The sequence below is a fragment of the Patiria miniata genome, unplaced genomic scaffold (genome assembly GCF_015706575.1).
Source record: "Patiria miniata isolate m_02_andy unplaced genomic scaffold, ASM1570657v1 HiC_scaffold_2, whole genome shotgun sequence".
Lineage (NCBI taxonomy): Eukaryota > Metazoa > Echinodermata > Asteroidea > Valvatida > Asterinidae > Patiria > Patiria miniata.
In genome coordinates, this window is record NW_024037058.1 from 11154906 (window position 1) to 11182175 (window position 27270).

The 27270-nt window shown below is 39.3% G+C and overlaps 4 protein-coding genes and 1 long non-coding RNA gene across 5 annotated transcripts; 1 reads left to right on the forward strand and 4 right to left on the reverse strand.

Annotated features, from left to right (window-relative positions):
• The first annotated feature begins 426 nt into the window (after window positions 1-426).
• On the forward strand, window positions 427-4531 carry LOC119726927. The gene is made up of 3 exons (XR_005270866.1): window positions 427-595; window positions 3715-3911; window positions 4051-4531. It is a non-coding gene; the product is annotated as an uncharacterized LOC119726927 (long non-coding RNA).
• Window positions 4532-8864: 4333 nt separating this feature from the next.
• LOC119726346 (alpha-1D adrenergic receptor-like) lies at window positions 8865-9986 on the reverse strand. Its single transcript, XM_038198002.1, has one exon. The coding sequence runs from the start codon at window positions 9984-9986 to the stop codon at window positions 8865-8867; it is 1122 nt and encodes a 373-aa protein (XP_038053930.1).
• Window positions 9987-15511: 5525 nt separating this feature from the next.
• LOC119726347 (alpha-1D adrenergic receptor-like) lies at window positions 15512-16802 on the reverse strand. Its single transcript, XM_038198003.1, has 2 exons — window positions 16747-16802; window positions 15512-16283 (listed from the first exon to the last, which is right to left on the reverse strand). The coding sequence occupies exons 1-2, from the start codon at window positions 16800-16802 to the stop codon at window positions 15512-15514; spliced, it is 828 nt and encodes a 275-aa protein (XP_038053931.1).
• A 1181-nt stretch (window positions 16803-17983) lies between these two features.
• LOC119726348 (alpha-1D adrenergic receptor-like) lies at window positions 17984-19254 on the reverse strand. The gene has a single exon (XM_038198004.1). It carries the CDS (start codon window positions 19103-19105, stop codon window positions 17984-17986), a length of 1122 nt encoding a protein of 373 aa, XP_038053932.1. The 5' UTR covers window positions 19106-19254.
• Window positions 19255-20643: 1389 nt separating this feature from the next.
• Window positions 20644-21762, reverse strand: LOC119726349 (alpha-1D adrenergic receptor-like). Its single transcript, XM_038198005.1, has one exon. The coding sequence runs from the start codon at window positions 21760-21762 to the stop codon at window positions 20644-20646; it is 1119 nt and encodes a 372-aa protein (XP_038053933.1).
• Window positions 21763-27270: the final 5508 nt, after the last annotated feature.

The window sequence follows — 27270 nt, forward strand, 5'->3', positions numbered from 1 at the left end:
GCACATTTTACTTCTTTTCAACTGGATATATCGCGTTTTGGATATAAACTCTTCCAAATTTTATATTCGGATATTAACTCCATTACACATTGGTACGGACTTTTAACACGCACAAAAAGTAGTTTCGTCAGCGACCTAGAAATACTTTATAACAAAGAAATTCCCGATACAAACCGCTCTAATTAAATCCATTCGCAGACAATTGTCATCTAGGCCCCAAGGGACCACGGGCCAGATGAATCAGCGAGCATCGTAACAATAGCAAAAGCGACAATAATAACGCGGCATTTTTACAGGCAACCCCCTGATCAAACTGTCACTCAAGAAATTCGTGACCCTGACATAATTACGGCCAATCTAATATAGACAGGCCGCGAGAGCGGCGCGGCGCTCGGCGGCTGCCTTTTGTCGTTGTCTCTCGCCCGTGGGTTGCCAACCATGTAGCGAATCCCGCCGGCCCAGACAAATTAAAAAGAAACAGACAGAGAAAAGAGAAGATGAGAAGTGGCCGACTTTACGGATGACAGAGGCAGAGGCGGCGACCGCGCAGGAACAAAGGGATACCAGCCGTCTGCCCCATCTGAGCAAACAATGGGTGATTATCGGGGGATGAACGCCAGTGACCGCCGCTCGATCGTGCCGCGGTCTGGCTGGGGGCCTTGGGTGGGTTGGAGGGAAAATTTGATTTCAGTCGCTGATTCGCAGAATAGAAAAAATCGTCGGCTCAACAATAAAGGGGCCTTAAACAGGCTCGTGATTTCTGGCTACAGTGCCTGGTCTTTAAAGGGCATTACATGAATTTTACTTGGGCTTATATTTTGTGCAACTCTCTACTCCTCTTAAATGTCTCAAAACTGTTTGACGTCCCTTTTTTGGTTAATTTGATTGAAAAGCGCAGGGGTGCAACCCTGCCAAAAAAATCCCATAGACACTAGTGCTAAATGCTCATACTTCAAAATTCTTTTAAAAATACTCAGAACTCTCACAGGTATTCAAGCTGCACAGAAAAATGATGATCCATGTGTCATCTTTCATTTTCTTTTCATTTTTTGGTGGATTGACCACTGACTTTTCGAGATATTCTCACCCAAAGAAGACGACGCCTTTTTTCCCCCAAGCGGAAAAGTAGCCATCTTGAAAAACGATCCCTCCACAACATGTCAAAATAGCAGTGTTGTAGATCTCGAGACCGGTCTCGGTCTCGGTCTCGAGACCGCTTCTTGCTGGTCTCGGTCTCGGGAGCTGTGGTCTCGGTCTTGGTCTCGGTCTCGGTCCCCTTTGGTCTCGATATTTTGGTCTCGAGTCGAGACCAGCCAAAACGACGAAATTTGAGTCGCGCACATAAAGCAAAGTAAGTACCAATTTATGCAATAAGGGCCAACCATTTTCGGGGATTGTATAGTTTATTAGCCCACCTCTGTGGGCGGTAACTTAAGTATTTTTTTTTATTTTTTAAATAAATGAGGTGCTCCAAAAGAGTGACCTTTTCGACCCCAATCTACTCTTTAATTTGGGATAGTATTTTGGAGAGAGAGTAAATTTCCCTGCCTGATTTTCCAGCAATGAGTTCACACACTCTTAGTCTTACCAGTTACCACTCACTGTTGCCATGAGAGTAAATGATAAGACTCGATTTTCTGGTTGCTCTTTTGAAGTACCCCATTGTTCCTCAAAAAGCAAAATCCCAGTCAGAAAAAAAAAATAAAATCCATATCTGGCTACCACCTCTCAACTTTTGGGTCTACATGTACAAGTCTATATTCTATGACTGAAATTTAAAAAAATAAATCAATATTTTCTTGCTTCATGCCATTTTTTTTAAAATCAGGTTTACAAGGAGGCCCGATGTAAAATTAAAGTTGCATTTAAATATCCATTAGGCCTAGTAGTCATAGCTGAAACCAAGGGGTGACTGTGGAGTTTAGGGTCCGAGTTCCTATAACAGATGAAACATCCACCTTGAACTTTTTTCTTTTGTCAAGTTTCAACATTACAAAACATTAGTAAAAATTGTCGTACTCCTAAGTTAGAGTTTCTTCATCAGATTTACATTTCATAGTAGTTAAACAATATTTAAAAAAAAATATTTAAAAAAAAGTGGCAACAATATATGGAGTTCATCAAATTAGGTTTTGCCCTTCCTTAAATTAGGTTGTTTCCAATTTTTTTTAATTGATCGTGACAATAACAAATTCTGTTGCCGTGTTGTAATTTATGGTATGAAGCAAACATGAAGAACATTCGCCTGACACAATTAAGCAGGTACAAGTGATTCCTAGCTTTCAATCACTTCCTTCACATCCCCATCAACATCATCATCTGAAGCACAGACTGTTCAACTGTAATTAGTGTCTTTTTTTTTTTACTTAGATTATTGTCATTTATTATCCGCGGTCTCGGTCTCGGTCTCGGTCTCGGACCATTTCGGTCTCGGTCTCGGTCCGCCTTAAGGGGTTGGTCTCGGTCTCGGTCTCGAAACTTCAGGTCTCGGTCTTGGTCTCGGACTATCCGGTCTCGACTACAACACTGCAAAATAGCGCCACTTTTGAGCCCAATAGCATCCAAATATGCCCGGAATTGAAAGCCCCAAGTCCGGGCTAGAAGTTCATTACCGTATCTCTCCAGTTCCCCAATTTTATGGTTCTCAAACTCTCTAATATATAGAATATTTTGAGGGTATAACTTTTATTCATGAGGCTCGGCGGACGGATTTAGCCTATTTACAGGCGTGCACCCCTAAACTCTTAAAAATGTCCATGCTTGGCTTGACAAATGAGGGCGCTGTTGCTGTGATGTCGTAACAGGAAGACACTGTTTTAGTTTAAGGTTTTTCTGTAAAAGTTGCCTATTATGGGACATTTGTAGAAAAACTGTAACAGTTGCTTATTGTGGGACATTTTGTAGAAAAAATTGGCTCATTGGCCTCATGTCATGTACTGAAACAACGACGAATCACCCCCCCCCCCCAAAGAGAAAATTTACAATTATAACAAAATATCCGAAATTGTGACAAATTTTGATACTGAAATAGCTGTAACATTGAGGTTTCTGCCTGAAATGACATCACATTTCTAGTTTTAAGTCAAATCAGTCAAATCAAATGTAGATAATTAGAGGGCCTAACATTTATTATAAGCAAGACCTTTCTCAGAGGCAAAAAAGTGGGGTTGGTGGTGTGAAAACGGGAAATTTGGCACATGGGAAATGTCAAATTTTAGAGTTCGAGCTACCTTGGATCTTGCCGAGCTTAATAAAAAAAAAATTAAAAAAAATTGAGGTACGGCGTTTGTTGAGTTACAAACGTAGGGTGTTGATATATAGGGCGGGCAAATTTTTCATTTGATCAATTTAGACAATGCTTTAATTTGAAAAGAAAAATGCGTCCTTTCCGGTTATTTCCGGTTTGATGACGTCACCAGTAAAACAAAATGTGCAAACTAAATATTGATTTAGTTCAGAGAGGACACATACTCATTATAAAATGAAAAGAACTTAATATAAAAAAACCTTAACAAACGCAATAATGTATCAATACGTTTTTTTAATAACACCTAACTTTCGGTTTGATGACGTCACAGCATTTGGAAGCCAAAGTTCAACATTGTACCAGACATAATTATTTTTTGCTATTAACGTAGGAATTCGACACGGATCAAATAATGGATTTCAATTAAAAAAAACTAACTTTCAAATTCCCCAACAATATTTCTAAAGGACATTCTGCAACTGTGCCAGAGGGATCCTGGAACTGCACGTTATGTCACGCTCGATAGGGAAGAGAATCTTAGATGTTGACTTCTAGAAGATGGAGCTTCTTCACTGCTAGATGCCAATGAACCAGAAGCAGACATCACCGACACATGACTGACCCAGCTTATTGAGCATGACATTACACTGATTCTTGAGTTAAGGTGAGTTAAAATCAAAAACTTAAATTCTTATTCCTGTGATATTTTTCCTTCCTAAAAACCCCCAATAGTGCTTGGTTTTGTCTTTATTTATAAATTTTTAGGTTTGCTTGCTTACTTTGTTTGTAATTTGTTTTCGAAGTTGAGGACCACCCAGCTTGGATGAGACTGGACAATGAAGAAGTTGCTCTATCTAGATAAGGATGCCACCCAAATCGAAAACCAAGGAACCGGAAGCAGAAGAAAGACCAATAGATATGAACTGATGATCCTGTTGTGTTTGCATTGACCGATTCATGAGGTTAATTTACTCGAGGAACAAGAATAAATATACCCGACAGATAGACCCCCGGCTTTTATCTGTCTCTTTAACCGTGTTATTAATTCACACAAGTGTGAAATAATTATAAGAAATCAGCTTTAGCCTTTGGTTAGCCGTTTTAACTCATCTGAAATCCGTTGTCAATGTTTGTTTTATATCAGAGGAACTGTTTAAATGTTTAAATGTTCATGTATATATTTGTAAATGTTTCTTTTTCATGTCACGTTTTAGTGTGTATTTTGAAACTTTTTAGACATGCAAAATCAAGGCGCATTTCACTGCATATGCAGTCTTATATTATCAATAATACAGCAATAATTGAAATAATAATAATGTTGAAAATCATTTGTATATCAGTCGGGCTTAACATTTAGAATAAAAAAACCCGAAACATTGAAACCATTGATTTCCTTGGTAGATTGTCAGTTATTTTTGCTGTTTTTACGTTGTGGGTTGGGTAAATGAAATAACTTGTTTATATATATTTCTTAATTTTGACCCCGTGGCGATTTGGGACGAGGTGCGCACATAATATGGTTAAGGGAAGATGAAATAAAACTGGCATTCTACAGTGTAGTTCAATGGTCTTTAAATTTGTCTTTAAATAACGTGAACCTTTTTAATGTTAGTATTTAGTGGTATATATATATATATATATTTATATTTAGTGGTATATGTTTATAATTGAAGTATTTGCGCGGCATGGGTGGCCCCAAGCTTATGTCCGTGCCCCGGTTGCCCCACCGTTTAAAGTCTTGAATTGAACAAAAATATGTATCAAGTCTCCCCGCCCTCCCCCCCCCCGAATACATTTATGCACCCCTATAGGTTCCCCAAAAGCCACAAGTTTGGTTAGCCTTTTTATTATTCTCCAGAGTACACGATATAAGCTTAAAATGTTCGAGCATATTGCAAATATTGGCCACGCCAACAACATGGAAAAAAAGATTCACTTTGGAAATGTATTCTGGTATTTTTGGAAATCTGACCAAAAAGTACACACAGCGAATTTTGTACACCCCCAAGTTTGGCTGTGTAATATCCGTCGACAGAGGGCGCTGTAACGCCTTCACGTGATGTTAACGCAATCGGATGGGATGTGGCTTTGACCTTTAGTAAACATGGCTTCTCAAGCGAAACAAGGCTGGGATTTCGACAAGTTTGACGATGGCTCGTTAAGTGAGTAAATAAATTTTAGACCTCTGAGTATTTTCTAAGAGTTTGTTTTTCATTCATGATAGTTTTGGTGTAATTTGGTATTTTCGATCATCGAAATAACACTTTTTTTTGCGCTGGTTAACTTAACTTGGGTGCGTGCATTATGTCTGCATTGGGCCAGTGTAACTAGTGTTACCACACAAAACTAGTTAATTTCAAACAGTGCTAATGAGTATCAGCATGGCTCTCAAAATAAAACAAGTGTCCTGACACAAAGACGAATATTAACTCCTTTTATCCAAAGAATTTATTCAGGACTTTGCATTCATTTGGATGAAAAAAAAATAACGACTAAACAAGGGAATAGCCCCACTAGTGTGGCCGTCGGTATGCTGCGCTGAACCTTTGGCCACACACCGTGGTACCGCGCGCTACTGAGGACGAAGTTTTTCATAAAATTCAGGGCAGTTTCTTACATTTTCAGTTTCTTACTTTCTTATGGTTGTATTCTATGATGTCTCCTATCACTTCTGGGATGCTTAGCATGTGCTTAGATCTAATGATGTTCCATTTTCCGAGATATTCTTCAATCTTTCTGGAGCCCATAATGCACTCGTGAAACGTCTGGTGGTGGCAGCCATTTTGAATGTGACAAGAGATGACCTCAAGCTGTGACGTCGCCGTTTATGCAAATTGCTTGTCGAGCGCGCGAGGGCGCGAGTTGCAAATGCGACGGCTGTTTCCTGTACCATGCATTTATCGTCAGGGGGCCACGTGCACCGATCTCTATTCAGGATCTACGGCACAGGAAACAGCCGTCGCATTTGCAACTCGCGCCCTCGCGCGCTCGACAAGCAATTTGCATAAACGGCGACGTCACAGCTTGAGGTCATCTCTTGTCACATTCAAAATGGCTGCCACCACCAGACGTTTCACGAGTGCATTATGGGCTCCAGAAAGATTGAAGAATATCTCGGAAAATGGAACATCATTAGATCTAAGCACATGCTAAGCATCCCAGAAGTGATAGGAGACATCATAGAATACAACCATAAGAAAGTAAGAAACTGAAAATGTAAGAAACTGCCCTGAATTTTATGAAAAACTTCGTCCTCAGTAGCGCGCGGTACCACGGTGTGTGGCCAAAGGTTCAGCGCAGCATACCGACGGCCACACTAGTGGGGCTAAACAAGGGAAGAGTTCCGGAAACGGACGCTACCCGTCAGCGCTGCCGCCAAATGTATAAATCATTCACCGGAAAGATTTTCATATACGAAGTTCACTAATTTTCCTCTGTATTGACTAACAAGCCCCCAGATAGCAATTTCATGTCATCAAAGTCAATTTGAGCAGTGAGAAAATACAAGCATTTTCTTAGAAAACACTTAGAATTTTTCAGTCCACTCTCATAGGGTTTGTACACAGGGTGTTGAGTGAACTTCGTAAATGGAAATCTTTCCCATTCACCTCTTCTTGTGATTTCATTGAAGGCAAATCCAAGAGGCTCAGTAAAACTGAAAACATCTTGGGAAAAAGGTGTTTTTTTATGTTAGAACTCATTCATTTACAACATATTTTAAGTTGGTCGGACTGCCCCTGGCCGTATGTCTGTAGGTGTAGTAATATGGGCAAACAGGCGATTCGGATGCTCCCCCAAATGCTAAAAGGTGATGTAGCAATTTTGGTACCGATTTTGATCGATATTATCTTCTCATCCAGGACAGAAATTTCCAAAGTTAGGGTACCTAGTCGTAGGGTACCCCTAGTCCGAGTAACTTGGACCCAACTTATCCCCTTTTTAAAATTCGGACGTATGGTTTGGTACAGTAGGCATGGTAGGGTCCAAGCTAAACCGCATCAGTTGGTCGACACAATTTTGTCCTTGACCAAAAACCCAACATTGCCTAACAAAAACATCAGATTTCACCCTCAAAATGGACTACAAATTACTAGATACGCCACCTGAGGTACAAGTAGACATCGATGATTAAAATGGTTGTACTGAAGTTTACTTACGATCCGGATGAAAAGTGACATTTCCCGTTCAATTCCGAGAGCTCTCCTCGCGATCACGTTAAATTTCTGACTCGTGTTAATGTTTAAACGATGCGATGTGGTCATCATGCCCAGCATACATTTGATGGGTCCCCATATCCCCAGTGCGATTCCGTTACCGAGCGCGATGCATCGATTATGATAATGAGAAGACTAGATCACGTTTGTAAACACAAGTGCATTTAGAACGGTAAAAGGGAGTCGGGAACTTCATGTAGCTTGAAATGGTTTCCGCCCATAAAACCTGCCCTAGTTCCCGACTCCCTATTATTGTTTGAAATGTACTTGTGTTTACAAACAAGATCCAGTCCACTCAGTCTATGACAAAACTAATAGAGCAAAATGTTTTTGTAAAAGATATTCAGAAGATCTACATTGTACATTGTATTTCTCAAAGTGAAGGAAACGATTGGGCTTAGATTATGGACAAGAGCAAAAAGTCGTTAATTATTTTTTTAAAATTCGAAATCGCTTGAATGGCCTTCAACTCGAAACAAAAATAACGGTTTTACCGATACCGAAAATATTTTGCTTTGTGTCCGGATTGGCTATAAATTCCCACGATGGACCTTGTTGAATGTGGCCCGCTAAAGCCTACTGAAGTTTGGCAAAGTATTGCGCTGACGTGGCCTTTTTTGTACCAATTCATCGGAAAAACCGCAATCAATTCAAATAACTTGCTTTCCTGGAAAGCCCTGGCAGTTAACCGTGTGTCCACATATTCACTGTTTTTCACTTCCTTTGACCACCAATTGTGTTTTTTTATGTGGTAAATTTGTAAATTGACACTGTTTCCTTCATTGAAACAGCATTTTGAAGGCTTTGCAAAGGTTGACAAAAGCAGGAAATTTGTTCAACTTTGCAATATGTGAACATCGGCAATAAGTATACAACTATTTCCTGTTTAGCAGTGAAATTTCTGTCAATAAAAACAACAAACTTAAATGTGTCGCCTATAAATTGTTTATCTCAATACAAATATCCTTTTATTTTACAAAGCATGTACCGGTAATTGCAAAAATAAATCTTCAACAACATGTCCACCATCCCCATCGCAATAATTTCTCACAACTGATTATAATGCTTAAAGCACTTGCATAAAGTTTACTTCTATTATACAATATTTTAATTGTTAAATAACTGATAGTTTTATCCGAGTCAAGGTCACACCAGGCACATTGTGGATGTCCTCAGTATAAGTTACAATTGCTGCATGGATATGAGAGTTTAAAATGGCTCAGCTGTTGTTGCAGCTGTTAAAGTTTGAATAATTATCCACTGTAGATTTCACCCTAGTGTCGTACCGATATTAAGAAAAGTGTGATTATTACACAAAAAGAAAATGGATACGATCAGGCCTAAATGTAATCGTAATGGTTTTAACAAGATCATGTTTAAAAAGGCTAAAGTCCACAAAGTTTTCAGGTGACCACACCGCCCCCTCCACAGAATGGCCTTTCACCCGATATCAGCGTCTTCAGGAAATCCGAGGGTTCTGGAATGTCCTCCCACTTGTGGCGCAGGATGCAACGGAAGACGGTCTTGAAGTCGCGGTGTTTGGTGGCGTAGATGAGCGGATTGACACAACTGTTGAAGAGCAGGATCGCAAGGGCGTAGGGTAGGAACGGGTCAGTGCCGTCCTTTAACAGGCAGATGGCATAGGGAGTCACGCACAACATGAAGGCACAGACGATGTAGAACATGTTCTTGGTGATCTCGGTCATACGGCGACTCATCTGGGATTTGCGGAAGGTTCCTTGTGTCGATGTGCGTGCGTGGTTACTGCATGTATTCACAGTAGCTACCGATTGTGACTCCACAGTCATGTGGGTGGTCACCAACTTCGCTGAGGATTCAGGCGTCGTCACCGTCTTAGCGTGATTGCGGAGATGCTTCCAGATGAGAATATAACAGACGATGATGGTTATGAGAGGGATAGGGTATAACACAAAAACCAGGATGAGATCGTAGTCTTTGGAGCGGGAATGGGTGGATGGGAATCCACAGAGATGATACTTCTTGTTGTATCCTACCGCACCCACGTCTGCAAGTGGTGGGATGAGGGTGACAAGCAGCGGGATACACCAAGCCACTGCCAGCCATACGCCAATCTTTCTTGGTGTGTAGATGACTGGATGGATAGTCATAGGCCATTTGATCAGCAGAAGGCGTTGCAGTGCGATGGAGGCCAGGGTGTACGTGCTACAACCGAAAGCTGTAGCCTGTACCACGACAGTCACGCTGCACACCCACTCACCGCCCGGAAAGCCGTTCATGCTGAGCATCGCAACGACCGACCACGGGAGAACAAGACAAGTTGACAAGTCTGCTACGCCTAGGCTCACCACAAAGGTGTTGGTGGTGGTACGGAGTTTCTTGGACAAAATCACGGCCAGGATAACCAGACTGTTGCCCACGGTTCCAAGCAGGATCACGATCAGATACATGATGGCCACTATGACTCTCTGTTTGTAGTCATTGAATTCGAATGACGGGTTCTCCATCGAATTGTTGAAAGAGCTGTTTGTCAGATCGCCATCCATATTGCAAGATAATGTGAAACCCGCTTAAACAAAGATTTCTAAAAATAGTCTTGTATTACCAGGCTAAATATTAATAGCAGACTTTTACTTTTGTTCTTAATTCAGCATACATGTAAAGCCTACTGAGGTTTGGGTAAAGCATTGGGCTAGCATGTCCTTTTAAACAAATGATCAGGATGGTGTGCAAATTCATCGGAAAATCCGCAATCACCACAAGTACCGGTAACCGGCCTTCCTTGAAATTCTCAAGCCCAGGCAATTAACCGAGTTGTATTTGCAGGGCAGCTCAGTTGCGCTCAGGTCAAGTTACACCATGGTAGTGCTGTACATGTGGATGTACTATGCACAGTGGATGGTTTATTGTTTTTTTTTTCTCGCTACCTCGGTACCAAAAAGTGTAAAATCTTTGGATAACTTGTAAATCAATAGTGTTTCCTTCGTGGAAACTGCTTAATGTTTCGCAAACAACGAGAGAAAAGCAGGAAAATTGTGCAAATTTTCAACATTCGAGCTGCACACACAGTCACGTACGTAAGTATGTATGACTGTTTCCTGTTTAGGAGTGAAATTTCTGTCCTTATAAGGCCAAAAAAAAATATTCGATCTCTGGTGAGACCAAAGTTCCGGAATTGACGCGGCGACGCGGCTTTTTATTTTTTTCTTCAAGCTTGGATTGTACAGACAAGGTGGGGTACTATTTTGCTATTTGGTGTCCTCATGAACATTGGTGTCCTCCATTATTTGCCTTGGTGCTCTCGATCATTTGCCTTGGTGCAATTTCCCATTCCTTGGTGCTCTTTGGTAAAAAAAATTGAGGAGGTGCGGCAATAGAGGGCGCTGTTGGAGCTACCGCGGAACATTTTGGAAAAAAAGAAAGATTGATGCGCAGGATTAAAATCGACGCGCCCGCTGACCAGAGACCAACTTATTTTTTTTTTTGGCCTAATGTTTTTTTATTTTAAATATGCCACATGCATTCATTTTTGGCCGTTTGATGTCTGGAAAAAGTAAGTGGCTGAGAACTTTCAAGTGTAAAGTGGGCTACTGTTTTATAATGCTATCAGATTTCCCCCCTCCCCCAATTTTTTTTAGATTTTGTTTGTTATTGCATTTAAGCCATAAGGGAATTAGTCGGTCAAGTGGCTTATAAACTTTTGAAAGTCAAGTGGAGAGCGTGTAATACTTTCCTGTGCTAAGCACTGAAACGTTCATTTCAGTGGTCCTCACATCTCGTGAAATTATTTGTAACTTGACCCCAGACAATACAAGTTTCTGTCATATGTGCTTACATGTAGAATGTACATTATGTATATCAGCCATGTGGTTGCGAAGGCCGATTTCTAAAGGTTACGTAATATAGGTTTTCCTGGACAATTTCTGAAAATGTGCATTTGAATTTGTAAAATAAAAATTCAATTTGGCGCTGATTTTGGGAAAGACATATCCTAGTTTCATTTTCGCAATGACTAGCTTTCGATTTTATTTTGCATCATTCAAATAAATGAATGTGCAATAACGTTTCATTTAAAGGATTGCAAAAACGTGATTAGGCTTTCGGTTTAACGAAAGTGTTGCCGATTATTACGAATGTGCAATCTAATTCGCAGAAAATCGATTTGTTATTGTGACACGGGCTGAATTGAACATTCTTTTTCATTTGTCATAATTTAAATTCGCAAAGTCTGCATTCAATTTAAATAGATTGTACAGCCTATACAAATCACGATACAGCTTTGATTGATTCATTAATTAATCAATGTATTGTAGGCCTAATTGATCATTAATATGTTTGTTCTTATACACAAAGGCTTATTATAAATAGGCAAATTAAATGTTAAAAAGGTAATAAATCTTACCAAAATAAAATCAATCAAAGTACACGTAGTCTTGTAGGCTATTATTGGGACGGTAACGGAAACACCACGTGTCATGTTACATGGGATCTGGATACTTTTATTGTTGGTTCTTTGTCTTAATTGTATTTTAACATCTTTCTGTATTTCTTAAAGTTCTCTCTCATTTTATCAGTTCGATTGCTTGGTTATATGATGCGTTTGTAGCAAATGCTGAGCAAAAAAAAGGAACGATTGTCTTCAGCTTAGGTTTTTATGTAGGATTTATTGTATTGTATGTTTCAAAAGACTATACACAACTTGGTTTAGTTCAATCATCATGAATATTCAATCATGCAATCAAACATTTCTCATGTTTCTTTTGTGAACACATAAATGAATTCCAATGCTTGACCAGGCATACGTTAAACAACGCTGCGCAGGAAATCGGCTGCACATTTAGCGAGATAGTTTGATGATAAATTAAAAGGAATACAGGATTGCGGATGTGCCTTCAATTTCGTTCAGAAATGAAATTTCAATACACCGAATTCAGTGCACATTCGGGAACCTGTACGCTGATTTTTTAACGACTGAATGCACCTTCATGGAAATAGAATTATCATTTGTTACTTATAGAAACAGGGATTTGGAACGTTCATTCTATTTCGCACGAAAAAAAAATGCTTTTTTTTACAAATTCATGTGCACATTTTCCAAAATTGTCCGTGAAAACCTATACTTTATTTTGAATGAAACAACATGCACACAGACATGTTGATGTTCGCGGGCGAACTACCGGTATTTGAAAATCAATTTCTCCTGTTTGGAAGACTGTATCTTCATGCAACTTTCAGGGTTCATTTCCCTCATAAGGATCCAACTAGAAGTGCTAAAAATCATTTTGATGTGTAGTACTTTTCGTTGAAATTGGAAAAATAGGCCTGGTTATGTACATTTTTAAAAGTTGTAACACTTCTGTCAATCTTTTAAAGACTCACAAATATTCATAAGATTCCTATCCATTATGGTGTGCAGTAAAACTTTGCAGTATTGCCTCCTTCACGAGTTATTAATTAATAAAAGCAACCTTTTTGCCGGCTTCCATTGGTCACTATTGAGACCCACATGAAGTTACGCGGAGTCACGCTAATATGCTGATATGCGCTTTGTCATTGTTGCCCCCAAATTGGCCAACCTGAAAACCATGCACTTGAGTTTAATAGGTAGGGAAAAAATCCTCATCGAAATTTTTTTGGGAGATAGTTCTAGGTGTAACACAAGTGTTTGCAACAACAGATTAAGCTGAAATTCGGAAGATAAAAAGATGATATTAGTGTTCAACTACTCGTGAAATAACAACGTGTGGGGATGCCTAGAAATTACATAGATATGGGGACGTTTTCAAATGATTTCTTCACAACTTTAAGGTCAGCTTTGTCAGAAACCAGTATTGATGTTTCGGCATCAGTGATGGCGATTTTTTCACTTACATGAAGTTTAGAATTTCTTCTTCCGTTATAATTTAACATTTCAATCATACTGAGCATATTTTCTGAGAAACACAACGTTCAAAAAGCCACGTTTTTTGGGGGTACATACATTTCACTGCTCTGTCTGCAGTTTATGGATGTTGCATATAAAGGGTAAAAGATGAGCTAGTGTTTTCTTTAGTTTTTTTTCCTATACCTTGCTAAGTTGAAAGTGACTAGGACAAGATGAGACAAAAGATGATATCTTTTTTTATTTAAGGAAATACATGTAACAGGCATCTTTTCTGTGTGATATGTATGTAACGTAGACAGTCACACTGCAAGGAAAAGGGTGCTTAGGACTAATTCAGTTTCTAATAGGAACTTCCAGTGACCATGGTGACATTATATTAAGCCATTTTACATTGTTATCAAGCAAAAATATAACAGTTTTCACACTGGCTTCACATTTATGATGTGATTATAGGGTTATGTACAAACAGGGACAGACATTTTGTGACAATGTCCAATCTGTTCGTAGGTATAAATCCTGAGTACAAAGTATCAAATAATTCTTCACATTGACTCTGATTTTTCTAGGTTTTGACTGACAGCATTCCTCCAGGGTACATCTTCTTAAATAAGTCAACATTAGGGCATGATTAAATTGTATGCTTACTTTGTGACTTTATCGAAAATGTCTGTCCTTCGTACATATGTAACACTTTTTAAAACAATATCACTATATTTTCTAAAATACAAAACCAGTTATATCATGCAGGTGAGGATATTTGTTCGAAGCTTGCAATAGTTACAGCAAAAATTGGCAGACCAAGATGGTAGTTTTATCATCAAAACTAAAAGGTCTTCTCAAATGTCACACTTTTGGGCCCATTAGTGTGGAATTGCCCATACACATGTACTAAAGAGATGAAAAAAAATTCAAAATTCCATAAAAGAAAATCACATCATCACTTCACATTCACCTATAAAACATCTCTGTCTGCATCGTATTGTACATGTACATGTAGTTCTCTAGATGTCTTTAACAATTTAAGATGACGTCACGCGACACATCTTTGCTACATACAGTATACAGTATGGTCTTTGTTTACAATGTTAACCTTGTTTAAGATCTGAGCTTTCAAAGTGTCCAAAGTGGCTGCCAGAAAATTGTGTACAAAGTCTATAGGATTTGGGATAACAAGCACTATTATTAATTATTACTATTATTACCTGTATTTTACAAAACATACATGTACATACATTTGTTGTAAAGTGAGTGCCAACATAAATTTTCAAGCACATGTGTGTAGCAACATGTCCACCAACCCTATCGCAATAAGTTCTCACCACCGATTATAATGCTAAAAGCACTTGTATTTACATTGCATTTAAATCTGACTTCTACATGTATAATTTAATATTTCAATTAGATAGAGTATATACAGTTTATTTGCAGCTATCCAAAAACTAACTGACCAAATTATTGTGAAAATCTGATTAGGTTTAAAGATAGTACTGACACTAAACTCCCTGTGAAATTATTTCTTCTGGAATGCTGTGAGTGTCATTTTTGAAGGAAATAACAAAAGAAGGTTTTTGAAGTTTCTGTGAATCAGCTCCCATGGATTCCAATTTGTAGTTGGTTTGCAATTGGGCGAATCTGTGAATGGTTGACAAACGGCTGAATGAGAATCATTCCCTGAATGCTGGTTTCGGGATTGTGTCATGCGAGGGCGCAATTGAAAATATGACTTGGCAACTTTGGAATTTAAAGCAACATGCAGAATATTGTGTTCATGTTTGTTGTGGTTTGTCGAAATATACAGCATTCACAGAGCTAAAACTTCATCGGGTTAGTTATGAAGCAACCGTCTTTAGATTTTGAGCGGTTTTGTTGGTTCAAATGAAAAAAAAATCACAAATTACACATGGTCTACAAAACTACCTTTTGTACATTGTGTAGTTTTATCTGAGTCGAGGCCACATCAGGCACATTGTGAAATTGATGCATGGATATGAGAGTATTAAACTGCTCAGCAGTTGTTGCAGCTGTTAAAGTTCAAAATAATTATCCAGATTAGATTTCTTCCTAGTGGCGTACCGACTTTAAATAAAGTACGATTGTTACACAAAAAGAAAGTGGATACGATCAGGCCTATAATTCAAAAGATTTTAACACAAAATCATATTTAAAAAAGAAAAGTCCACAAAGTTTTTAGGTGACCACACCTCCACAGAATGGCCTTTCACCTGATATCAGCATCTTCAGGAAATCCGAGGGTTCTGGGATGTCCTCCCACTTGCGGCGCAGGATGCAACGGAAGACGGTCTTGAAGTCCCGGTGTTTGGTGGCGTAGATGAGCGGATTGACACAACTGTTGAACAGCATGATCGCAAAGGCGTAGGGTAGGAATGGGTCAGTTCCGTCATTTAACAGGCAGATGGCACAGGGAGTCAGGCACAAAATGAAGGCACAGACGATGTAGAACATGTTCTTGGTGATCTCGGTCATATGGCGACTCATCTGGGATTGGCTGAGGGTTCCTTGTGTGGATGTGGATGCATGGTTACTGCATGTATTCACAGTAGCTACCGATTGTGACACCACAGTCATGTGGGCAAACGTCAGCTTGGCAGAGGATTCAGGAGCAGTCAATTTCTTAGCGTGATTGCGGAGATGCTTCCAGATGAGAGCATAACAGATGATGATGGTTATGAGAGGGATAGGGTATAACACAATAACTAGGATGAGATCGTAATCGTGGGAGCGATGATTGGTAGATGGGAATCCACAGATATGGTATTTCTTGTTGTACCCTACCGCACCCACGTCTGCGAGTGGTGGGATGAGGATGACAAGCAGAGGGATAGACCAAGCCACTGCCAGCCACACGACAATCTTCTTTGGCGTGTAGACGACTCGATGGGTAGCCTGCCATTTGATCAGCAGAAGGCGTTGCAGTGCGATGGAGGCTAGGGTGTACGTACTGCAACCAATAGACAATTATACCACCCGCTGGATCTGTGCCTGTATGTATACATATGTTGATCAAGACTGCCGCGTGAAAGTGAAAATAGTAATTGAGGACCATCAGAAAGAAATTACAACAACATCAAGTGGAGTTTAGCAGAACTTGAAGAGCATCATTGTTTATAAATCACATTACAAAAAGCTAACCTTGCCAGTTGTCTCTATTTTTATGACATTAATTTGTTATCTACACGTATACACTTGCATACATTTTTTATTCATGCAACTTTTAGTATTTTCAGATTTGTCGGTTTTAAGTTCTTTTAATTATTTGTTTACTGTTTTAAATGTTACTTCTAATGCTATTTTGTTTTAGACCCCATTTGTCTCTATGTGCTTCTATTGACTTTTGGACTTTTGAAGTCTCTTAACATGCTCACTTTTACATAAAAGGTAAAGTTCAACACGCGAAACAATACCCGAGATGGGCCTGCTTCCGATGTTTGTGCATGCATGAATTCCGATCGGCTGCCATTCTATGTACATGTATCTTACTTCCATTATAATACAGTTTTTTAATTGTTAAATAACTTATTAGTTTTATCCAAGTCAAGTTTACATCAGGCACATCATGGATGTTCTTCATGATGTCCTTTTAATATCTATTTTTTTTGGTCACTTTTTTAACGCTGTTTTATTTTTGTGAAGCCTTTTGATACTCTTGTATGAAACGCTTTATAAAAATACAAGCATTATTATTATTATTTTACTTTTCTTTTCTTTTACAAAGCATGTAAAGTGAGCGCCAACATAAAATCTTCAACTATGTACATGTGTGTAACAACATGTCCAACAATCCCATCTTCTCACCACCGATTATAATACTAAAAGCACTTGTATAAAAATTTTACATATTTTACAATACATGTACATAATATACAATGTACATTGTAATTACCGGTAGATTATAGATAGAGTATACAGTGTATATTTTTTGCAGCTACATGTAAGTAGCCGACCAAATTATTGTGAAAAGCTTACTTGGTTGAAAAATAGTAATGACACTAAACTCCTTGGGTAATTATTCCTTCTGGCATGCTGTCACTTTTGAAGAAAATAACAAAAGAAGGTAATTTCCAAAGATGTGTCAAGTGACAAATTTTTGGAAGTTTCCGTGAATCCACCCCAATGTTTGACAACCGGCTGAATGGGAATCATATCCCAAATGCTGATTTCGGGATTGTGTCACGAGACTGCAGTTATGGGCACATTTCAAAATATGACTCAGCAACTTTGGAATTGAAATCAAGATCCAGAATATTGTGTTTTTGTTTAAAAATATACAGCATTCACAGAGCTAAAATTTCATCAGGTTAGTTATTAAGCATCCGTCTTTAGTTTTGAGCACTTTAGTTGGTTCAGATGAAAAAAAATCACAAATTACAAATGGTCTACATGTATTCTACCGTTAGTAGTTTTATCTCAGTCAAGGCCACATCAGGCACATTGTGGATGTCCTTCAGTAAGTTTTATTTTTGATGCATGGATACCGGTACATGTATGAGAGTATGAAACAGCTCAGCTGTTGCTCCTAGTGGAATTGATATTAAATAAAGCACAAATGTTACACAAAAAGAAAGCGGATACAGTCAGGCCTATAATCCAAAAGATTTGAACACAAAATCATATTTAAAAATGCAAAAGTCCACAAAGGTTTTAGGTGACCACACTGCCCCCTCCACAGAATGGCCTTTCACCCGATATCAGCGTCTTCAGGAAATCCGAGGGTTCTGGGATGTCCTCCCACTTGCGGCGCAGGATGCAACGGAAGACGGTCTTGAAGTCACGGTGTTTGGTGGCGTAGATGAGCGGATTGACACAACTGTTGAAGAGCAGGATCGCAAGGGCGTAGGGTAGGAATGGGTCAGTGCCGTCCTTTAACAGGCAGATGGCATAGGGAGTCAGGCACAACATGAAGGCACAGACGATGTAGAACATGTTCTTGGTGATCTCGGTCATACGGCGACTCATCTGGGATTTGCGGAAGGTTCCTTGTGTGGATGTGCGTGCGTGGTTACTGCATGTATTCACAGTAGCTACTGATTGTGACACCACAGTCATGTGGGTGGTCACCAACTTCTCTGAGGATTCAGGCGCAGTCACCTTCTTAGCGTGATTGCGGAGATGCTTCCAGATGAGAACATAACAGATGATGATGGTTATGAGAGGGGTAGGGTATAACACAAAAACCAGGATGAGATCGTAGTCTTTGGAGCGGGGATGGTCAGACAAAAATCCACAGAGATGATACTTCTTTTTGTACCCTACCCCACCCACGTCTGCAAGTGGTGGGATGAGGGTGACAAGCAGCGGGATACACCAAGCCACTGCCAGCCACACTGCTATCTTCCTCAGCGTGTAGATGTCTCGATAGGTGGTCATGGGCCTTTTGATCAGCAGTAGGCGTTGCAGTCCTATGAAAGCCAGGGTGTGGGTACTGCAACCGATACATGTAGCCTGTATCACGACAGTCATGCTGCACACCCACTCACCGACCGGCAAGCCGTTCGTGCTGAGCATCGCAACGACCGACCACGGGAGAACAAGACAAGTTGACAAGTCTGCTACGCCTAGATTCACCACAAAGGCGTTGGTGGTGGTACGGAGTTTCTTGGACAAAATCACGGCCAGGATAACCAGACTGTTGCCCACGGTTCCAAGCAGGATCACGATCAGAAACATGATGGCCACTATGACTCTCTGGGTGTAGTCGTTGAATTCAAATGGCGGGTTCTCCGTCGAATTGTTAAAAGAGCTGTTTGTCAGATCCCCATCCATATTGCAAGATAATGTGAAACCCGCTTAAACAAAGATTTCTGAAAATAGTCTTGTATTACCAGGCTAAATATTAATAGCAGACTTTTACTTTTGTTTTTAGTTCAGCATACATGTAAAGCAGGAAAATTGTGTATTAATTTTTTTCCAACATCCGCAAACACCAGGAAAAAGTATACATGTATGACTGTTTCCTCTTTAGGCCAAAAAAAATAATACATGTACATCCGCTTCCGGTTTCCCGACCGACCCTATTTTTAGGCTGCGACCCTAAACATTTTATTGGCAATTCACACACACAAAAAAAAATAATGATTGAAAAAAAATAATAGAAATAAAAACATGTTGTCTTTTCTGTCTTCACAAAATACCTCTCAACAACCATATGTTGATTACAACAACATCAAGTGGAATTAGCAGAACTTGAAGAGCACCATTGTTTATAAATCACATTACAAAAAGCTAACCTTGCCAGTTGTCTCTATTTTTATGACATTAATTTGTTATCTACATACACTTGCATACATTTTTTATTTATACAAGTTTTTAGTATTTTCAGATTTGTCGGTTTTAAGTTATTTTAATTATTTGTTTTTTGTTTTAAATGTTACTTCTAATGCTATTTTGTTTTAGACCCCATTTGTCTCTATGTGCTTCTATTGACTTTTGGACTAAATCTTCAACTATGTACATGTGTGTAACAACATGTCCAACAACCCCATCTTCTCACCACCGATTATAATACTAAAAGCACTTGTATAAATATTTTACATATTTTACAATACATGTACATAATACAGTCGACTCTCGTTAGTACAAACTCTGTTAATACAAAATTCTGGTTATAACAAACATAAAGCCTTAGTCCTGACTGTGTCAAGTGACACATTTTTGGAAGTTTCCGTGAATCCACCCCAATGTATTCCAATTTGTAGTTGGTTTGCAATTGGGAGAATCGGTGAATGGGTGACAACCGGCTGAATGGGAGACAACCGGCTGAATGGGAATCATATCCCGAATGCTGATTTCAGGATTGTGTCACGAGACTGCAGTTATGGGCACATTTCAAAATATGACTCAGCAACTTTGGAATTTAAATCAACATCCAGAATATTGTGTTTATGTTTGTTGTGGTTTGTCGAAATATACAGCATTCACAGAGCTAAAACTTCATCAGGTTAGTTATGAAGCAACCGTCTTTAGATTTTGAGCGGTTTTGTTGGTTCAAATGAAAAAAAAATCACAAATTACACATGGTCTACAAAACTACCTTTTGTACATTGTGTAGTTTTATCCGAGTCGAGGCCACATCAGGCACATTGTGAAATTGATGCATGGATATGAGAGTATTAAACTGCTCAGCCGTTGTTGCAGCTGTTAGAGTTCAAAATAATTATCCAGATTAGATTTCTTCGTAGTGGCGTACCGATTTTAAATAAAGTACGATTGTTACACAAAAAGAAAGTGGATACGATCAGGCCTATAATCCAAAAGATTTTAACACAAAAATCATATTCAAAAATGCAAAGTCCACAAAGTTTTTAGGTGACCACACCGCCCCCTCCACAGAATGGCCTTTCACCCGATATCATCGTCTTCAGAAAATCCGAGGGTTCTGGGATGTCCTCCCACTTGCGGCGCAGGATGCAACGGAAGACGGTCTTGAAGTCCCGGTGTTTGGTGGCATAGATGAGCGGATTGACACAACTGTTGAACAGCAGGACCGCAAATGTGAAGGGAAAGAATGGGCTGCAGGCATCAACCGCATCATAGAGGATGCAGATCATTAACGGACTCACGCACAGCATGAATGCACAGACAATGTAGAACATGTTTTTGGTGATCTCGGTCTGATGGCGACTCAAGTGGGATTGGCTGAGTGTTCCTTCTGTAGATGTGGATGCGTGGTTACTACCGGTATTCACGGTAGTTACCGATTCTGACACCACAGTCATGTGGGGGGCTGAGGATTTAGGCGCAGTCATCTTCTTAGCGTGATCGTGGAGTTGCTTCCAGATGAGAACATAACAGACGATGATTGTTATGAGAGGGATAGGGTAGTACCCAATAACTACGATGAGATCGTAGGCATTGGCGCGAGGATGGTCAGATGGATATCCACAGATATGGTACTTCTTGTCGTATCCTACTGCACCCACGTCTGCGAGTGGTGGGATGATGGTGACAAGCAGTGGGATAGACCATGTCACTGCCAGCCATACGGCAATCTTCCTCGGCGTGTAGATGTCTCGATAGGTGGTCATGGGCCTTTTGATCAGCAGTAGGCGTTGCAGTCCGATGAAAGCCAGGGTGTACAAACTGCAACCGATAGATGTAGCCTGTATCACGACAGTCACGCTGCACACCCACTCACCGACCGGAAAGCCGTTCGTGCTGAGAATTGCAACAAACGACCATGGGAGAACAAGACAAGTTGACAAGTCTGCTATGCCTAGGTTCACCACAAAGGCGTTGGTGGTGGTACGGAGTTTCTTGGACAAAATCACGGCCAGGATAACCAGACTGTTGCCCACGGTTCCAAGCAGGATCACGATCAGAAACATGATGGCCACTATGACTCTCTGTTTGTAGTCGTTGAATTCGAATGGCGGGTTCTTCGTCGATTTGTTAAAAGAGCTGTTTGTCAGATCGCCATCCATATTGCAAGATAATGTGAAACCCGCTTAAACAAAGATTTCTGAAAATTGTCTTGTATTACCAGGCTAAATATTAATAGCAGACTTTTACTTTAGTTCTTAGTTCAGCATACATGTAAAGCCTAGTGAGGTTTGGGAAAAGCATTGGGCTAGCATGTCCTTTTAAACAATTGATCAGGATGGTGTACCAATTCGTTTTCCAACATTCGAGCTGTACACACAGTCACGCAAATACCGGCAAAAAGTATACATGTATGACTGTTTCCTCTTTATGCCAAAAAAAATAATACATGTACTTCTGCTTTCGGTTACCCGACCGACCCTATTTTTTGGCTGCGACCCTAAAAATGTTATCGCCAATTCACAAAAAAAAATAAAAAAATGATTGAATAAATAGAAATAAAAACATTTTGTCTTTTCTGTCTTCACAAAATACCTCTCAACAACCCTTTTGCATCAAAAAAATGCTTGTATATATTTGTTTTCTTACATACATCGCTATTTTTTACAAAAGAAACCTCCGTTATTTTTACAAATTCGCTTCGCGATATAACTACTTCGCAATTCGATGTCACGGTGACTATAATCACGTGCATTAACCTTGCTCAATGAGGCGATGACTGGTTCCCGCCGCGCCGCGCATGGGCCAATTAAGAAGACATGATGAAATGGGGTAACTAGTCTGTGCACGGCTATGCGATCGATAGCGCTAGCATGGCTATGCATTGGGCACGTGCACTGTCATGTCAACTTGTCGGATTTGACATCGTAAAAATGCCAAGAAAACACCGATTGAGAAGGAACATTTTTGCAAGTTAATTCACAGAATTGATCTAGCTTGTCTGTGTATGTATTTTCCATGTTCAAGAGTTCATTTTGAGATCACACTACTGGTATTTGACGTGATACAATGCAGCGTGTTTCCCAAAATTTTCGTTTCGACCGTAAAAACGAGGTCTGTTGACCACGGGCCACACATGCACAGTGCATCACACACTTCGGAGTTTTGGCCAGCTTCCCGTCTTGACTAGCGTTGTGCATATGGTGCGAACGACCTGAATTTTCCATTATTTTTTTTTTACGAATTATCAGGTTTTATTCACTTTTTTGTGGCCATTTTGTGTATAGCTTTCGTAGTGCAATGGAAATAGTTCAGGCTAAACCTTCGCATATAATTGAATACCCTATTCAAAATTTCCGACCAACCGACCGACCCTATTTTTGAAAGGCATGTAATCGGAAGCAGAACTATTTTTTTTTTGGCCTTAGCATTGAAAGTTCTGTCCTTACAATTTTTTTTTTAAGAATCTGCCACATGCATTCATTTTTGGCCGTCTGATGTCTGGAAAAAGTACATGTACCGGTTAAGAGGCTGAGAACTTTCACGATTAAAGTGGGCTACTTTTTGATCAGATTTTCCCCATTTTTCCCCAGATTTTGTTTGTTATTGTATAAGTTTCAAGGGAATTAGTCAGTCAAGTGGCTTATGAACTATTGAAAGTCAAGTGAAGAATGTGTAATACTTTCCTGTGCTAAGCACTGAAACTTTCATGTGAGTGGTCATCACATCTTATAAATTGTCATCCATTTGCACTATGTGGTATTATTACTTGACTTGACCCCAGACGATACACTCCTGTCATACATGTATGTGCTTACATGTACTGGTAGGATATCGTCTGAGTTGTTTTTTGTTCTTCATGTTCTTACCTTGTAATTAGGCTTGGGCAACAAGCATCATTGGGTTTTCCCTGTAACAGATGTACTGTCCTTGGCTCCTTGCTATTTTTGAGTTTCATCCCCAAATTACAACATGTAGGTTTGTTTTAGGCTGCAATTTTTCAAGCGATACAAAAGTTATTCAATTTTGAATGAGACAGCGACAGAATGAAGATGAGCTCAAATTTAGTTATGGATTACTGTTTAATAAAATTGAATTATTTGCAGCCTGACAATAATCAACCGCATGTTCAATAATGCTAGATTCACACATTCCCGATCTTTAAGCTGAATCGCCGCGAATACCAATTCTTGAGTAAAATCGTGGATAGTTCTCGGCTGCCTCTGATGATTCTGTTTAGTTCGGTGAAAGATTATTAAAGATCGGGAAGTGCCCCGACAAATTTGAACATGTTCAAAATTGTCGGGGTGATTCGGGAACCAATTTCAATTCTTGGTTTGTTCTGGTTGTATTCATAACTAATTTGGGAATGTGTGAGCCTAGCATTTCTTCCCTAGCACTTACAAAATAAGAATGCAAATTGGTCTTCACAGCCTATGAGGGTAACTCGTTTTTCCATGATGAATGCAAAGGCATGCGCGAGTAGGCATGATGGATAGGGTTCTTTTTTTTCCCCGAATAAAACACAAAGGGAAACTACCTACATGTGTGCATACCGGTAATATTTTTTAAGTTGAAAGAAAAAATGAGAGGAGGGAGATTTTGAAGATGCCACCTCCGGATTTCCATACCAGAGCTCTACCAACTGAGCTACAACTGCAGTCTGCAACTGCAACTAGTTAAGTTGGTAGAATACTGGATCTGTAATCTGGAGGTTGCTTGCAGGCTCAAATTCGACCAGTCAATTTCTTTGTTCCACTGTATAATCCATTTTTTTCTCAACTTTTTTTTAAAAACATCTATTACAGAGAGCAAACAACATGGATTAAATGAGGAATTTGAAATCCTGTCATTTTTACATCGGTTTGTTAATGTTTTTATGGCTGCGACGTGGTCAAGCATTTGTGGATGAATAATAAAATTCCCTTCATGGCTTAACCTTACAAATGCAGAATCTTGTTGATTTGAGCCTGGTAAGGGGATGTACATATATCAGGGGCGGATCCAGGATTATTTGCAGGTGGGGGTTTTCATCAGCAAAAGCAATCTGAAAATGTAGACAGGTTTTTTTTTTCTCCGGACACTTGGCCTCCATAAAATCACAATCTGTGGGGGGGTTTCTAAGCTGCCCCTATTTTGAACAGGCGGACATTATACCAGTATAATTTTTTTGTCACTATATTTCAATAGGGGGCGCTGTTCAAATTCAACAATTATTAGCACTGTACAAATAACCCCTATCTAAGGGCAAGTTCGCGCAAGGACTATAGTTAACCATTGGTCGACTAACGCTTACCCGAACTCTGTCTAGTCGACGATGGTTAACTACGCTAGTCGACTATTTGGAACCAACCTACTGGGGTTGGTTGCTTTGCTGGTAACCATAGCCGCGCGCATTCATATCGTACAGCAGGGAGCCAGGATCCAGACGTTTTGTAATGACATTTTGACCAGCGTTCGACTAGAGACGTTCGCACTTTGCTATTAGTGCGCAGGCGTAAGGTACGTCACAAATCAACCACCAGTCGACTAATGGTCCTTGCCCGAACTTGGCCTTAGCTGCCCCTGTCCGTATTTTGAACAGGCGGACATTATACCAGTATAATTTTTTTTTTGGGGGGGGGGGAAATTGCATTATTTGTTGGAATTTCTATGAATTTTTTTACATAGCTGGGGGAGGGGGGGGGGGGGGGTTGACCCCCAAACCCCCTCTGGATCTGTGCCTGTATATATACATACCGTATGTTGATCAAGGCTGCCGCGTGAAAGTGAAAATAGTAATTGAGGACCATCAGAAAGAAATTACAACAACATCAAGTGGAGTTAGCAGTACTTGAAGAGCACCATTGTTTATAAATCACATTACAAAAAGCTAACCTTGCCAGTTGTCTCTATTTTTATGACATTAATTTGTTATCTACAAACACTTGCATACATTTTTTATTTATACAATTTTTAGTATTTTCAGGTTTGTTGGTTTTAAGTTATTTTAATTATTTGTTTTTTGTTTGAAATGTTACTTCTAATGCCATGAATGCTATTTTGTTTTAGACCCCATTTGTCTCTATGTGCTTCTATTGACTTTTGGACTTTTGTAGTCTCTTAACATGCTCACTTTTACATAAAAGGTAAAGTTCAACACGCGAAACAATACCTGAGATGGGCCTGCTTCCGATGTTTGTGCATGCATGAATTCTGATCGGCTGCCATTCTATGTACATGTATCTTACTTCCATTGTAATACAGTATTTTAATTGTTAAATAACTTAAAGGGAATGTACAACATTTGCTGTTGCTGCAATATTTAGAAATGGATTTGGAGGATTAGTCATTAGTATGTATAGCAAATGTTGATAAAACTGAGTTGTTTTGTAGATGCTGGAAAAACCAAGAAAACCAATCATGTTCTTGTAGTCCAGTTCCCTGACCCCACTTAAGATGAAAGGGAGCAATTTATAGTCTTTGGGGAATTGTAAGGTCAGAGAATCAGTCTAGCAGGCTGGTTATCCCTTACAGGTGTATAATCAATCGCAAACACAATGTAGATTAACAAAATATGAAAAATTAGGAGCAGCTTTTGAAAAAAGCCAGTTTTCTCCAACGCTGGTTAGCCGACCAGTATTCGAGAAACACACTTTTTCTTGAAAATGTCAGTACACCAGGAGCCCCGATTTTACAGGATGCTTTAGAATGTCATTTCCTAACAATCCAGCAAGGTTTTTCGTGGTAATTTGATAATTGCGTTTTTTGATGTTTGCAAATGTTGTATATTCCCTTTAATAGTTTTAGCCAAGTCAAGGTAACATCAGGCACATCATGAATGTTTTTCATGATGTCCTTTTAATATCTATTTTTTTTGGTCACTTTTTTAACGCTGTTTTATTTTCGTGAAGCCTTTTGATATTCTTGTATGAAACGCTTTATACAAGCATTATTATTACTATTATAATTATTAGGCCTATTACTTTTCTTTTCTTTTACAAAGCATGTCAAGTAAGCGCCAACATAAGTCTTCAACTACATGTATGTACATGTGTGTAACAACATGTCCAACAACCCCATCTTCTCACCATTGATTATAATACGAAAAGCACTTGTATAAATATTTTACATATTTAACAATACATGTACATAATATACATTTTAATTACCGGTAGATAGAGTATACAGTGTATATTTTTTGCAGCTATCCAAAAGGAGCCGACCAAATTATTGTGAAAAGCTTACTTGGTTTAAAAATAGTAATGACACTAAACTCCCTGGGTAATTATTCCTTCTGGCGTGCTGTCACTTTTGAAGAAAATAACAAAAGAAGGTCATTTCCAAAGATGTGTCAAGTGACACATTTTTGGAAGTTTCCGTGAATCCACCCCAATGTATTCCAATTTGTAGTTGGTTTGCAATTGCGCGACTCTGTGAATGGTTGACAAACGGCTGAATGAGAATCATTCCCTGAATGCTGGTTTTGGGATTGTGTCATGGGAGGGCGCAATTGAAAATATGACTTGGCAACTTTGGAATTTAAATCAACATGCAGAATATTGTGTTTATGTTTGTTGTGGTTTGTCGAAATATACAGCATTCACAGAGCTAAAACTTCATCAGGTTAGTTATGAAGCAACCGTCTTTAGATTTTGAGCGGTTTTGTTGGTTCAAATGGAAAAAAAATC